We start from the raw sequence: 16,432 nt of genomic DNA, 5'->3' as shown, positions 1-16,432 counted from the left end.
GTTGCCATTTCCTGCTCCAATGCATGAACGTGAAAAGTGAAAGTGAAGTCGCTCAGTCATGTCCGACTCTTAGCGACCCCATGGACTGCAGCCTACCAGGCTCCTCCATCCATGGGATTTTCCAGGCAAGAGTACTGGAGTGGGGTGCCATTGCCTTCTCTGAATAAAGGGTATATTGCTACCTAATTTGTAAATATGTGAAATTCACTAATATTCTAGTTGAGAAATGTAAGTACTGTTTGAAAAAAATGTTGTTAGAAAGGCATTTTTCCTTATTGAGGCAAGTTGGTAAAAAAAAAACAAAAACATTCTTTATATTTAGTACAGGGGAAAAATACATAATTTTTAAGTCTGGAAAAAAAAATCAGCACTGAATAAAATTTCCTTGTAATGGAGTTGTGAAAATTGCTGCCCAAGGGTAATTTCTATAATGTTGCAGTAATTCAAATGCCAGTTCAGATGGTTTAAAAAGCATTTTGGGGGGGTGGCATAGGCTCTGTATTGCTAAAACAGGTTTGAAGTCTGAATGTCTTGATGTGGTTTTTAGACTGCTCTGTATATAGCCTGTCATAGTTCAGCACTCTTATTTCACCACAGTTCCTTTATCCTATCAGGAGGACCCTGAAAACAACAAATTTGTTCTGCCTCTATGCCTTTACTCTGTATATGTTCTGGCTTTTAATGTGTTTTCTTGCCATCAGTGGTGTCCTTGTCAAGCTACACCTCCATCCATCTTTCCTAAATAAGAAAGCCTGTATTGATCCCTCCCCCCACACACACAACCTCCTGCAGAATTGCAGATACTTGTAGTTTGAATTGGAGGTTAATAGGTAGCTATGTATTGTTTTATGTGCATTAGTTGGATTGTAAGCTTCCTAGAGGAGATTTTTCTTTTTTGTCCCACATAACAGGAACTACATAGTGTATGTTCCCTGATATTGGGAAATAAATCATTTTGATATAATTTAATTCTTCTCCTTTAATAAAGGGACAGGATGGGATCTTCACTAATGATTGAAACAGCAAGAAACCCCAAATGTCCTAAGGTAAGTTTAGAGTCTCTTAAATATAATACCTATGGACTTCCCTGGTGGCTCAGACGGTAAAGTGTCTGTCAATGCGGGAGACCCAGGTTCGATCCCTGGGTTGGGAAGATCCCCTGGAGAAGGAAATGGCAATCCACTCCAGTACTCTTGCCTGGAAAATCCCATGGACAGAGGAGTCCCATGGGGTCGCAAAGAGTTGGACATGACTGAGCGACTTCACTTAAATATAACACCTATATGAAATTGAAGGTCAGGTAAATGGAATATTATGAAGGCCCTTCATTAAGGGAAAAGTTTTCTTAGGAACTGCTGTTAATAGATTATATTGATTCCTTATATATTGGGTCATTTTATGAAGATACAGAATATGAATTATGGAGCTTTTCTATATCAAGTAAAATAAAACAAAAATTTAAGAACGTGAAAGACTGGGACTAAAGATAATTATTATGGGGTTAATCTAATCTAGGGATTTAAGGGAAACTGTGGCATTTCCCCCCGTAGATTTTTTTAAAGAAACTTCATGTGCCTCGTGAATATATATTAGGTTAATATACAAATGGAATTCCAACTTTTAAAAATGTCATTGTTACTAGAATATGTCTTGGTATGGCTCCTCTTTTTATTTATTTTGTGATCTGAGTATTGCTTGAGTTCTGTGTCCTGTATTAAGACTCGTTATTTGATTAAGGAATAAGGGTTTATGTACCTAGGAATCCTATGCAGCTTGTGTTTATTCTTGAATAACAAGCTGTAACCATGAAAAATCAGATACAACTCTCTCTATTGCTCTTTCACTCCCGCTTACACATATTTTCGTTCATTCTTTAGATATTAATTATGTACCCCATGTGTCAGCACTGTCCTGGGGACTTTGGATACATTAGTGAGTAAATGCAGGCATGGAGTTTACAGTCCAATAGGGCAAAGTAAGCATTAGTCAAATGATCACACAAATGAGATGCGGTTTTCCTGAAATAAGTGCTTTGGAACACAGAAACAGTTCTCTAAAATCATGTATTTACAAGGACATGAGGGAAGGCTGCTGTAAGGAAATGTACTTTGAGGTTTCAGTGTAAAGGCTGATGAGCAGTCCTGGCAAAGGGAACAGTCTGTACAAGAGGAGCGTTCCAGAAATGCAGGCCCTAGAGATTGGAGCTTAGGGATCCAAGGGCAGCGTGTGCAACGAGGTTAGAGGGATAGCTCCATCAGACCATGTGAGGCCTTGATGATGAGATGCAGTAGCTCGTCAGAAAGGACCCAAGGATGAATGCTACACCCCTTGTTTGTTCTCTTGTATCTTCAGGGCTTCTTGTTTGTTCTTAAAATGTGAGCCTTGCCAGACTTTAAAAAAGAAAAAAAAGAGTGGGTGTGAGGGAACTGCAGCCACCTCAGAAAGTAATTCACTCCTGATAAATGAGGCAACCACCCACACATTTCGTAATTGAGCCTGCCTGTATACCAGTTAATGGAAAGACTCTAGATTTTAGTATATGGCCAACTCTTATCCATAGTGGCCTACAGACACTTGGGTCACTCACAGGAACTTGGAATGTGACTTTTGGTTTATAAAATAGCAAAGCACACAGGCCTCTTGCAGGACTTGGCATAGAGCCCTAATAACTTAGCCCTCACCAGTACCATTCAGCTTCTTAAAGTTCATATAGCAGGTCATTAATAGATACATCACATTTTATATAAATTCAACTGATATTGATAAAATCTGAGACCCTAGGTGATAAAGATTAGTTTTTTTAATTAAAAAAAAAAAAACCCAGCCTCCAGTTATTAACTATGATCAAAAAGCCTTGAGAATTAGTTTATTGTGTTAGAGTTTCAGTTACTAAAGTCATAATGCTTTCAAAGAGCACAGGAACAAAGATTGATTTATAAATGATAGGAAATTAGTGTATTATTCATCTTTAGTTTTTGTTCGTTGCTACTACTGCAGTATCATATAAAGGTCTGCAAATTTATGCCTTCTTGAATCTCTTTTTAAGTAGCTAATCAAATCACGTAGTCAAAGAATATCTTTTATTACTGTTCTCTCATAATGCATTTCTCAAAATTGTCCCAGCCCTTGTTACTGTTTTCCCATAAAAAAACAAACAAACAAACAAACAAAAAAACCTGTTTAAAAGGATCTGCTTCTGTTTGCTTAACATTAGGGTTATGTTATACACTTTACCTTTATAGGTAGAGTTGTACAATGTTCATTCATACCACTAAATATTTAATTTTTACAGTCCCAAATATTGCTGCTTACAATGCGTATTGTCCACTTTTTAATCGACTAGGTCGCTGCAGTAAGTACCATAGTGAACAGAGGGATAACGCCAAAAGCCTTTGTGTTCAGAAACTATGGACATTTTCCTGGAATCAACTCTCACTATTTGGGAGGCTGTCAGTATAAAATGTGGCAGGCCATCAGAGCCTCATCCGCTGCTCCGGGCTACTTTGCAGAATATGCGTTAGGAAATGATCTTCATCAAGTAAGTTGACTGTGTGGCTTGTCTTCTAAAACTTTACATGACTGAAGAGTCGGCACTTACAACTGAACTTAGAGGGATGCACCAGGGAAACTTTCCTCATGTCTCCATGTGGCAAAAGATGTGTGTGCAATAAAATAGGATATTTTTAGCTGTTTGTTTTTCTTAAATTAATAAGCCTTCTGGTTTGAGAGTGTATTTTAGGAAAGATTCGTTTGTATCTTCTGAAATGAGATTCATGACCATTTACGATAATTTTAGTTTGATGGAAAAATGAAGTAGTATGTGTGACTGGCTTTCCAGATGTGATAAAAATTAAAAGTGAAACAGTCCCTAAAAATGCAGAATGCAGTCTGTTAACAGTTTTGGTGGATGTATTTGGAAGGAGATGTAATAAAATAGTAATACTAAACATTCAGTAGGTTAGCTAGGTGCCAGACACCTATATAGTCCTTTGTACACATTTCCTCATTTAATTATGAATGCTTATGATGCTGGAGAAGGAAATGGCAACCCACTCCAGTGTTCTTGCCTGGAGAATCCCAGGGACGGGGGAGCCTGGTGGGCTACCGTCTATGGGGTCGCACAGAGTCGGACACGACTGAAGCGACTTAGCAGCAACAGCAGCTTATGATGCAGATAGAGTGATATCCATTTTGCAAATGAGAAATTGAAAACTTAAGAAAAATTAAGTGACCAGACTAGGGTTGCAGCTGTTAATTGATGGAGTTAGGATGCTGTCTATAATTATACTATTTTAAAATTTATGGCTAAATGATCTATTAAGCTGAACATTGTTTCTATGATGTTGAATGATATATTATTTTTCTTTGACAGAGACTTTTATCATAAATTATTTTCCCTGTCAAGTTTTCCCACTATTTATGAAAATCTTAACTCATAGTTTATACTCAGTGATAAAAAAGTCAACAAAGGTTTTGAGCTGATAACTTCCAAAATATATGTTTTAATATATGCCTAAAGAGTCGGACATGACTGAGCCACTTCACTTCAATGTATGCTTAGTTTATTATATGCTACTACACTTAAAATTCTTTGATGGAATCGATAACCTTAACTCTCCTGCCTGGCTCAGTATTCAGATATAGTTGAGAAGAAAACTTACTTTGATAATAAATTTTAGATATTGTTCAAAAACTCATAGTTTTTTATATAAGTGCATAGCATCTATATATGTGTTAATGTTATAATATCTAAAACATTGTTATCAATTTCATCTTCTATAACTTTATATACCAGCTTAGATATATTGTATTTTTAAGTGTTACATTCAGCTATCTCATTTTCTTTCTGTCTTACCAGAAGTAATATTATAATCTTGGTAATTAAGAGATTAAAATTGGTTCCTTTGGTCTCTGGAGTCAGTGCAGACTGTTTCCTACTTGGTCAGCTCAGTCATTGCAGAGTTATGTAAGGCACTTCCCATTCTCGCTTTCCTTCACTTTATTCCTCCCCCTCAGGGCAGAAAGTGCTAGCTGTAGAGCTTTGTTCTGACATTTTATTTCGAGATTTACTGATCAAAATAAAAATTGGATTTTAATATATATGTTGCCATTTGTAACAATGACTTCTTCATATTCCATAGTGTTTTCACCATGTCATAAATGGAGAAATAACAATTTATTCGGAAATGTAATAGTTAACGTTTATAGCTTACAACTTGAAGACTTGTCATGCTACAAAATTGCAGTTATGCCAAATATTAGTGAAAGTTTCAGGACCCTACATTCCCAGACTTCAAAAGAAATTCTCTCGTTTGCTCTTTATGCTTTATCTAAGAGGAAGTAGTTCTAAGATTTAATTTAGTCCTATAGAATGCAAATCATAAACTAAAGTAATTCAGCGATTCTTTTTCCATTTCAGATTAGTGATATTCCTTTCCATGCAAAGCAATTTTTATTTTGATGACCATAATCTTTAAACTTAGGCTGGTCTACAGATTAAAATAATTTATATAAATTTTATTTAAAGCATGTAACTATGCAGAGAAATATGCTCAATATTTTGTAATGACCTCTGAGGGAAAAGAATCTGAAGAAGAAAATATTTAGTTTCATAAATATATATATATATATATATATAAATGAATTGCTGTGCAGACACGACTTAACAATTACACCACCACCACCTCCATCACACCTGAAACTAACATGATACTGTAAATCAACTGTTCTTCAATTGTAAAAAAAATTAAAAATAATGCATAAAATCATATATGCAGAGAATATACTTTCATGTAAATCAATGACTTGATTCCAGAAAGATTAGCACATCTAACTTAAGAATATTCTGATAGAATCTAGAATCTAAGCAAACCATATTTGAGCAAATATTTTCCTTATTCCATATTCCTTTCTGTATACTTGAAGAAATGGCATATTCTTCTCTTCCAAAGACACCATGTAAGGCTGATTAGAGTATTCTAAGATATGAATGATCTTAAGTGCTTAAACAAAGAAAACATTCAAGCAAAGTTCCCTTCCTACTCTTTAAAAGTTGCCAAAACTATAACTCACTATTTTTTACAATCCTCTTCTCCTTAGCTCTTAGAATAATTATATTCAGTATTTCTAGTCTCATTTTTAAAATGAGACTGTCATGTCTTTTTAACTGTCATGTCTGACATATGTTTTAATGTAAGTTCATATCCTTTTTATAATCAGGTAAAGTATAAATTATAAATTATGGGACTTCTGTAGTGGCTCAGACTATAAAGAATCTGCCTGCAATGCAGAAGACATGGGTTCGATCCCTGAGTTGGGAAGATCCCCAGGAAAAAGGTATGGCAACCCATTCCAGTATTCCTGCCTGGAAAATTCTATGGGCAGAGAAGTCTGGCAGGCTTTTCCCATAGTCCATGGGGTTGCAAAAAGTCAGGCACAACTGAGTGACCAACATTGAAGCACAAGTTGGTGGATGGGTAGATTTCATTTGTCTTTGTAAAGAAATGAATGTTATTACAGTATTGCAAGGTTTATTAGATGTCCTGGGAAACTATAAAGTAGGAAGAATTCTTCTTGAATAGCTTCTAATGTATTATTTGTCTCCCCAACCCAAGTAGCATCATATTTATCTTGAAATAATTACTTTTTACAAAATGATCCCTTTTCTCTTTCTAACAGCTACACATATTTTATGTGTACAGTTTAATGAAGTTGATCATATGCATATTGCTTCTCTCTTTCCACCTCCTCCTCCAAAATTAAATCATTTTTTCACTGTCTTTGGGGAAAGATCCTGATAAATTAGTTTGCACTAAAGGTTTTTCTGGCAGATTCTAATATATTATTTCTTTTAGTCCTTATTTACATTTTAAAACGTTGGGTTCAGAATTCAGAATACGTTAACCTAAAACAAATTATATTTCATATAAACCTTCCAAGTAAAGGATGTTTGAAGCAGAAAGAGCCTGCCTAGCATTTTCTGTGCTAAATTATGCCTGTGTCAGGCCACAACTAACAGTATTCATTTTAACTAGATAAAATGTTGAGAGTGCTTGCTCGGTGCCAGACATTATGTTAACCATAAAGAATATGAAGGTTTTTAATAATTGCTGACATATTGTTTGTGTTTCCTGGATCTTATCATCAAATAACTCAAAACTAGAAGAAGATAAACAGTTATAGCATGAGATGATAAATTCAATAATAAAAATATGTACAAAGTTAAGAAGTAGTATAAAAAATGTGATTTATTTTGTCAGGATTGGCTTTACAAAGAAGTCTTCTGAGTTTACATATAAAGAATGAATAGTTAATTAGGATAGAAATAGGATGGAGAGGACGGAGAATCCTTGCTGGTTGCAGATCCTATTTGGTGTAATAAAAATGTTTTGGAAAACATTGAGTGTTACTGATGCCACTGAATTGTAACCTTAAAAATGCTTAAAAGGACCAAATTTATGTTATATATATTTTTTTCATAATAAAAGACAAATTTTTAAGCACACTGTTAGGGAGTTTGCTGGTAGTTAAGATTTGGCATTTTACTGCCATCACCCAGGTTCAGTCCCTTGTCAGGGAACTGAGATCCCCTAAGCTTTGCTGCATGGCCAAAATTAAAAAAAAAAAAAAAAACAACTAAACATGAGTTGATTAAGAGACATTCATTTGTATGGTCCATTGGTTATTTTCCAGTATAAATTCTGATTTATGATGTGAAATGATTAAATATACATTAAAAGCAGTAAAAAGTATCCAGATATTAGGCTTTTTAAGAAGCACATGCATGATGTAATACAGTTAAAACACAATCCTGTGTACCTCTAAAAGATAAGTATCAATGTACTTAACAAGTTTATTTTTCAAGTCTGTTTTACCTCAGCGCTTAGAATAAGCAGTGGCTGATAAACATGAAGTACACAATAAATAAGTAAATGTGAGTATGAATACTGTGGGTGGAAAGGCTTCAGGAGATGCCATAAACATTACAATAGCCTAATGACTTGCCGATAGAAAAGGCATCTAACACAAGTAGGCTCTCATCTAACAAGGGTGGGCTAGTAACTCTGTAAATGGCTTAAGGGGTGGTATGCCTTACCATTGGGCTGAAGTGAATACCAAAAATGTCAACTTCTGCACTATTTTGGATGGAAATCAGGTAAAGTTTAAGGAACAGGAATTTTAATTTTGAAGCAAGCTATTAAAACCATTGAAAACTTGGCAACTTTTGATGGGGGATTAATTTTATTATTATCTCTCCTTGCTAAACCTTGTTTGCCCTTCTTTTCTCCCCTTCTTCTCTTTTCTTAATCCTTCTTTATCAGTTCAGTCACTCAGTCATGTCTGACTCTTTGCAACCCCTTGGACTGCAGCACGCCAGGCTTCCCTGTCCATCACCAACTCCCAGAGCTTGCTCAAACTCACGTCCATCAAGTCAGTGGTGCCATCCAACCATCTCATCCTCTGTCATCCCCTTCTCCTCGTACCTTCAATCTTTCCCAGCATCGGTCTTTTCCAGTGGGTCAGTTCTTCTCATCAGGTGGCCAAAGTATTGGAGTTTCAGTATCAGTCCTTCCAGTGAATATTCAGAACTGATTTCCTTTAGGATTTACTGGTTTGATCTCCCTGCAGTCCAAGGGACTCTCAAGAGTCTTCTCCAACACCACAGTTCAAAAGAATCAGTTTTTTGGCGTTCAGCTTTCTTTATAGTCCCTCTCTCACATCCATACATGACTACTGGAAAGACCATAGTTTTGACTAGACGGACCTTTGTTGGCAAAGTAATGTCTCTGCTTCTTAATATGCAGTCTAGGTTGGTCACGGCTTTTCTTCCAAGGAGCAAGTGTCTTTTAATTTCATGGCTGCAGTCACCATGTGTGGTGATTTCGGAGCCCCAAAAAATAAACTCCCTGTTTCCATTGTTTCCCCGTCTTATTTGCCAGGAAATGATGGGATCATGATGCCATGATCTTAGTTTTCTGAATGTTGAGTGTTAAGGCAACTTTTTCACTCTCCTCTTTCACTTTCATCAGGAGGCTCTTTAGTTTTTCTTTGTTTTATTCCGTAAGGGTGGTATCATCTGTGTATCTGAGGTTATTGTTTTTTCTCCTGGCAGTTTTGATTCTAGCTTGTGCTTCATCCAGCCCAGCATTTCACGTGATGTGCTCTGCATATAAGTTAAATAAGCAGGGTAACAATATACAACCTTGACATACTCCTTTCCCAATTTGAAAGCAGTCTGTTGTTTCATGTCCAGTGGAACTATCCTTCTTTATAGTTTTTATGATAATGAAATGTTTCATCTAAAATAGCCAAATGATTAGAAGTTGCAGAGTATAAATATAGAATTGAAGATAAAAATAATTTAATGAAAGAAATAGCTTTCTGCTGAATTAGAAGTGGAGTATGGTATGGGCATCATTCATTTTATCCCATTCCTGGCATAAACCTCACATGATATATCTACTCAATTTTGAACAGCTATAAACTTTTAGAAAATTATTTTCTTTCCTTGTGGATTCTTCAAAATAATGTAGATTATTGATCATGCTTAGAAATATAAAGCTTGCCTACTTTGTTTAGGTTATATCTGCAGTAAAGGAAATTGATACTTTGAAATTGTATTGTTAATAAAATTTCAACTTAAATTGCTTTAATCAATTTGGTTTTATTGGATTTGTGAAAGATCTGGTCTTTATTTATTTGGTAAAACCACAATTCTTTTGCTAGATTTTATATAGACTCTATTAACCACTAAACAAGAATAAAAACCTTTAAAAGTAATTCTGTTCATTTGAGTAATTTTGAACAAAATATTCAGAGCAATCCAAAGTTCAAAAAGAACCTCCGTAATAGTAAAGGAAAGTTTAATAAAGCCAGTGGAGCCAGTGAATTTTCATATGACTTCTATTGTAGCTGTAGTTTATAAAATAAATTCACTTTAAAGGAATCTCTTGTTTTTAAATCATTTGTTAAGTTTATTACATAGTTCAGTTTTCCTAATTGAGTAAATTTCAAACTGTGGAAAATGTAATTTGTTTTCACGTTTGTAAAAAAAGAATTTCACTTCAAATTTACTTCCTATATTTGTTTGACTTACATTTTGCAGGATGGAGGTTTGCTCCTGAATAACCCTTCAGCATTAGCAATGCACGAGTGTAAATGTCTTTGGCCAGACGTCCCCTTAGAGTGTATAGTATCCCTGGGCACTGGGCGTTACGAGAGTGATGTGAGAAACAACGTGACGTACACGAGCCTAAAAACCAAACTGTCTAACGTCATCAACAGCGCTACAGACACAGAAGGTTAGTCTGTTTATTTGCTGTCTTAATGTACTTTGCCTTTAGAATTCAGTTTTTGGTAGACTGTGCTGATGCTCACTGCAAAAAGTACATTGTTATGTCTGTATTGCAGGCTTAGGAAGCACATGGGAGCAGGTCTTTGTCATTTCTCTTTCTCCTCACTCATTTCTACAGTAGCAACTTCTCTGTGTGGGAGCTAGTGGTACCTTTGCCTCCTTACAGTTGGAGAAGTAGCTGAGGCAGGAGTAGCACAAAGACTTGGTTGGAGACTCTTAGGAAAAAGAAAAAAAAGGTTGGTTCAGATAAACACAGGATAACATGGAGAGAATCAGAGTACTTCTGGATTATTTAATAACATGGAGGCAAACCAGAATAAGTCCTTACTTCCACTCTGGCTGCCCCTGTAATCTAGCCTTCGTAATAAAGCCCAAGTGATCCTTTAAAATGTAAATTGCATCATGTCTTTACCTGGTTCCAAACCCTCTTGGCTTCCCATCACACTTAGAACAAAATCCCAAAGCCTCACTAACTGAAATTTACCAGGCCTTGGAAGACCTAGCCTTTGAATGCATCTCTTCCCCTTCTCTCAAGCTGTGTCCCCTCTGTAAAGTGTGTCCAGCTACACTTGAATTCTTGCTTTTCCTCAACTTCCTAAGAAGGCCCTGCCTCAGATATCTGTCTTCTGTTTGTAAGGCCTTACCCAGATATCAGTACGTGCTCGAGTCCCTCCCTTAACTTCATTCTGGTCTCTGCTCAGATGTCACTTTCCCTGAGAGCCCTTTTCTGTTCACTTTCTAATCTGTGTATCCCACCAAAATGTAAGCAGAAACTTACCCAGCGAACTGTGTTGACTACAATGCCTGGCACATAGTAGGCAGTCAATATTTGTTGACTTTCTAATTTTAGCCTTTGAGGTCTAGAGCTCCTTATTTTACTATATTATTTTTAAGTCCTACATGAAATCTGTTATTAAATTTGTAAAAAAGAATTGTTCCCACTTAACAGCCCCTTGCTTCTGAATCTTATTCTCTCTCTGTTATCTTATTACTGACTGAGTCATCAGCCTATATGAGCATCTTAAACTTCCCACTAAGGACGTTTCTTTATTAAATGATAACCCAAGAAACTTCCCTGGTGGCTCAGACGGTAAAGCGTCTGCCTACAATGCAGGAGACCTGGGTTCAATCACTGGGTCAGGAAGATCTCCTGGAGAAGGAAGTGGCACCCCACTCCAATATTCTCCTGGAAAATCCCATGGATGGAGGAACCTGGTAGGCTACAGCCCATGGGGTCGCAAAGAGTCGGACACGACTGAGCAACTTCACTTTCACTTTCAACCCAAGAAAAGGTGACATTCTGGATTTTTCACTATCTACAATTTTGTTGTGAAATCAATAAAATATTCTTACCGTAAGCAGTCTTCTTAGAAAAAGATAGCTTTGATCACCCAGTCTCATGATACTTATATGTATACCTTGTGCAAACCACATTATTGGCTCACTTGAAATGTTTAAGAAATATGAAATACTGCCTTTGTGCACATACACTCTAGTTAATGAAGAATTAGAGTGAAACTTGTAATTGCTGGTATTAGATGGTTATTGATGTATAAAAACAGCAGTTGCCTTTGAAAGTTATATGCAAGACCTGATGGTAAAAAGTACAAAACATTACTGAGAGAAATTAAAGCAGGCCTAAGTAATTGATAACTGTGCTCATGAATTCAAAATGTCAGTATTGTTATGCTGGCAAACCACAGATTGGTTTTAGACTTCATGCAACTGCTAGAGAAATCAAAATGGACTTTCTGTGGGGGTAGAGATTAACACGATGACTGTAAAATTCATATGGGTATGCAAAGGACCTAGAGTAACCAAAACAGTTTTGTAAAAGAACAAAATTAGAGGACTTAGACCCTCTGACTTCGAGGCTGTAAAACTACAGTTAAGCAAGGGTGGTGTTTGCATTAGATCAGTGGTACCTAATAATACAGAAATTGATCCAGACATGCGTGCTCAAAAGATTTTTGACAAAGGTAACTCAAAGAGGAAAGGATAATCTTTTCAACAAATAGTACCAGGACAATTAGATAACTGTATTTAAAAAACTGAACCTTGACCCTTCACACCATATACAAAAACTAACTTGAAATGGATCATAGATCTAAATATAAGAGTTAAAACTGCAAATCTTCTAAAATACCCTGGAGAAAATCTTAATGACGTTGGGTTAGGTAGAGTCTTTGATAGTACATAAGAGGAAAAATAGATAAATTAGACTTCATTAAGTTATAAATTTTGTTCTTCAAAAGACACTTTTAATAAAATGAAGAGACAAGCTATCTGCTGAAGTCAAATATTAGTAAAATATGTCTGTCATCAGAACCAAATGTACAATCAGATGCAAAACATATAGAAAATGCTTCCAATATTTCATATAAGGAATATATAGAGATAAAACAAAACAAAAAATCAATGGAAAAAAATGGCCAAAATATTTGAAGGAAAAAAATGGCCAAAATATTTGAACAGACACTTCACTGAAGAAGATATACAGGGGACTGATAAGTACATGAAAGATTTTTCATTAGTAGTCATTGCTGTTAAGTCGCTTCAGTCGTGTCTGACTCTGTGCGACCCCATAGATAGCAGCCCACCAGGCTTCTCCATCCCTGGGATTCTCCAGGCAAGAACACTGGAGGGGGTTACCATTTCCTTCTCCAATGCATGCAAGTGAAAAGTGAAAGTGAAGTCGCTCAGTCGTGTCTGATGTCTGACTCTTAGCGACCCCATGGACCATAGCCCACCAGACTCCTCCATCCATGGGGTTTTCCAGGCAAGAGTACTGGAGTGGGTTGCCGTTGCCTTCTCCATTATTAGTCATTAGGGAAATGAATATTAAAACCACAAGATACCAGTACACACCCTCTAAAATGATTAAATATAAGACCAACAATAACAAGTCTTCGCAAAGATAAAGAACAGTGGGACTCAGATAATCCTAATGGTTGACATGCAGAATGGTGCAACCATTTGGAAAAGAGTGTTGTTTTTCTTAATAAGATAAGTAAACTTTTACCATATGAGCAAGCAGTTTCATCCCTGAGTATTTATGCAGGAAAAATAGAACCATATATCCACAAAATGATTTAGGATTATTTCTAATAGCTGAAAACTGAAGAGAAGCAGACCCAGACCAGAGAGAACAAATTGTGTAATATCCCTACACTGAATTACTACTTAGCAATAAAAAGGAAGAAACTATTGATCCATACTGCGACATGCATTTCAAAAGCATTTTGCTGAGTAGAAACAATAACCAGACACAGAAGAGCTATATATATATTTGTAAGTTTGTTTATATGAAATTCTAGAAAAGGCAAAAGATAAGGGAGGAATCAACCATAAAGAGGCATGAAGAAGCTTTTGGGGTGATGGACAATATTCTGTGTCGTGGTTGTTGTGATCAAACAAGTGTATACCATTGTCAAAACCTGGCAGTTTAGACATTTAAAATTTATTAACCTTACTGTATATAAATTATACCTTAATAAAGATGATCTCAGGAAATTAAAAAACAACAAAAGGAAGGTTGAAAAGGCATCTCAGCAGTGGCTAACAGTATGACCGAAAACAGAAGAGTCCTGGAGCTGGGATCCTAATTTAACAGAATTATATGGTATATATCAGGAATTGAATTTCATTTCATAGTTATATTCAATATTATGAATTCTTTACTTCTGCCGTTAATTAGCTAGAATGTGAAAAATAAGCAAGGCTTTCTGATTTGCCTAAAATAGGGTAATTTAAATAAACAAAATTAGATCATTGCAGAATAACTTGATTTTTTAATTCGCTCTGTCCTCTCTTTGTTTTAACAGAAGTCCATGTAATGCTTGATGGTCTATTACCTCCTGACACCTATTTTAGATTTAATCCTGTTATGTGTGAAAACATACCTCTAGATGAAAGTCGAAATGAAAAGCTGAATCAGCTGCAGTTGGAAGGGTTGAAGTACATAGAAAGAAATGAAGAAAAAATGAAAAAACTTGCAAAAATATTAAGTCAAGAAAAAACAACTCTGCAGAAAATTAATGATTGGATAAAACTAAAAACTGACATGTATGAAGGCCTTCCGTTCTTTTCAAAATTGTGATGAGTGTGTGCGTGTAGTCTCCTAACTGAATGCCTGTTGAGAAGATCCACAGAATTCAGTAAGGAATCGTGGGGTTCAGCATGATTTATCATCAAAATGCTCTTGAATTCTGGGGCATCCTGAAAAGACAGTGTTTGGACCAGCTTGCACAGTACAGAGAGAGTGTACTTGGTTACACAATTCATATGGAAATTAGGTTTTTATGATGTTAATAATTAACTGTGCTTTAGGAATCTTACTGTACTAGTTGATTTTAGTACATATCGATGTTGTATTGTTTGATGTTTGAAAATTTATTAATATATGTGCCAAACAAGAACTGAAAACTATCACATTATACTTGGTATTTTTACTTTAGTCACCATAATCATGCTAAATTTATTTAATCATTGATTTTCTTTCATGTGGAAAAACTAATTTCTTCTTCATTACTTTAAACATTACTTAGGTTTTTGATAGCTACATTCTATAATCCAAATATTGCCTCCCATGATTGTCATGTGATCTAAACAGATGCAGAAAAAAAAATGGAATTCTCTCTATCAAAGGACTTTTACATTTGAAATATGAAAGACCCAGATACCGTTTTCTATTCCAAATATGTTTATTTCAACGTTGTTTGGTTCCGAAAGATAGGTGAAGTTCCAGTCAACCACTTTTCCCCCCTAAAATTTCAAGATAATGCTGTGTGTCAATTTTCTAGCTCTAGCTTATCATTCACTCATATAAAATTAATTATTTGAATTTACTGAGGAAATACCCCATCATTAGCAAAAACTAAACTGTTGAAATAATCTGTTAAAAGGCTGATGTCATTTTTAAATTATTTACTATTTATAATGTAGCCTGTCATCTCTTTGTAGCTCTGTCAACAGTATGCTTTAAAAAAATGTCAGGCTTGTTTTATCTTAACTCCTTTAACCATCTAGACTTCACAGAGATTAATAACATATACAGCAACTTGCATCATTGTTTATGCTAACCAAATTCATCTTTGTTGTGTTATCTATCTGCCATGTAAATCCTTTACCGTGTTTAGATTTGTCAAGAAAAATGAAAAGAGGTGAGTGTCCTTTGCTTTCTCTACATAAACTGGAGCTAAACCCATTACTGTGTCTTTGCATCAATGCTGTGTAGAGCCAGTGAGGCATGGTTCACAGATGCTGGAGGAGCTGAGAGTCTGGATGCTAATTTGGGCTGCGATGCACAGTCCTTCTGTTTTGACTTGGAGGAGGGTGGATAGCCTCTCTGGGCTTCAGATATTTTATTCTGGGAAAGTGGGAAGAGCTAGCTGTAAAATTTTATTTACTCTTAGGGCAACTGGAAAGAAAATTCTACAAATGTAGAAACAAAAGATTAGAAGAGATGTGAAAATGAATTTTCAGTCCTACAGAGGAAAAATATCTGCCCTTTTCAAGGAAGCAAAGAATTCTCTGTTTCAGAAAAAAAAATGTAACAAATTATCCAACTCATCAATTATTTTAAAAATACAGAAAATAAAAATTGTAGCTCAGTCTTTTTTGGATAATTCTGTTCTTATTTATGTGATCAGTGCTGTGCTGGTAATATTTCACTTCTGTACTTGCTGCTGCTGATGTCCATTATTAAAAATGGTGCCTTGGGTAGAGTTGTGTATAGGCTACGGTGGAGAGAGCCTGGCCGGGGTTATAATTACACTCTGCACCTCTCCCTCTCCCATGCTACACTTTATCCAGGAGAAAGTAGGTGACAAAGGAACCTTCTGAGAGGCAGGGAAGTCAGGAATACTGAGCATGCAGTCTGAGGGGACACAACCCCCGTGTCCTGCCCAGCAGTTTCTGACAACTGCCTTCTCCTTTCACTTGGAATAAATCTGCTAATGACTGAAGGACTGGGACCACTAGAGTTCCCATGTCCCTGTCTCTGTCCTTGTTGCTTTTGCTTTTCTCACCAACAAAAGGTACACCAGTTGGGTGGTGCACCCATTTTCAGTTGTCCCC

At 35.9% G+C, this 16,432-nt stretch overlaps 1 protein-coding gene across 3 annotated transcripts in view; it reads left to right on the top strand.

Moving 5' to 3' along the window:
- PNPLA8 (patatin like phospholipase domain containing 8) overlaps window positions 1-15,969 on the top strand; it is a 48,126-nt gene extending 32,157 nt beyond the window's left edge. For 2 of the 3 annotated variants that reach the window (XM_055590273.1, XM_055590274.1), the window contains exons 7-10: window positions 989-1,046; window positions 3,344-3,538; window positions 10,106-10,301; window positions 14,179-15,969. In XM_055590273.1, coding sequence (XP_055446248.1) covers window positions 989-1,046; window positions 3,344-3,538; window positions 10,106-10,301; window positions 14,179-14,453 — 724 coding nt within the window. In that variant the 3' untranslated portion in view covers window positions 14,454-15,969. Of the gene's footprint in view, window positions 1-988; window positions 1,047-3,343; window positions 3,539-10,105; window positions 10,302-14,178 lie in introns of those variants that run through there. The other variant, XM_055590275.1, reaches the window with a different exon arrangement.
- Window positions 15,970-16,432: the final 463 nt, after the last annotated feature.

Source organism: Bubalus kerabau, chromosome 8 (genome assembly GCF_029407905.1).
Source record: "Bubalus kerabau isolate K-KA32 ecotype Philippines breed swamp buffalo chromosome 8, PCC_UOA_SB_1v2, whole genome shotgun sequence".
NCBI lineage: Eukaryota > Metazoa > Chordata > Mammalia > Artiodactyla > Bovidae > Bubalus > Bubalus kerabau.
The sequence above is the reverse complement of the archived record's forward strand: the minus strand, read 5'-3'. Positions and strand labels throughout refer to the sequence as shown.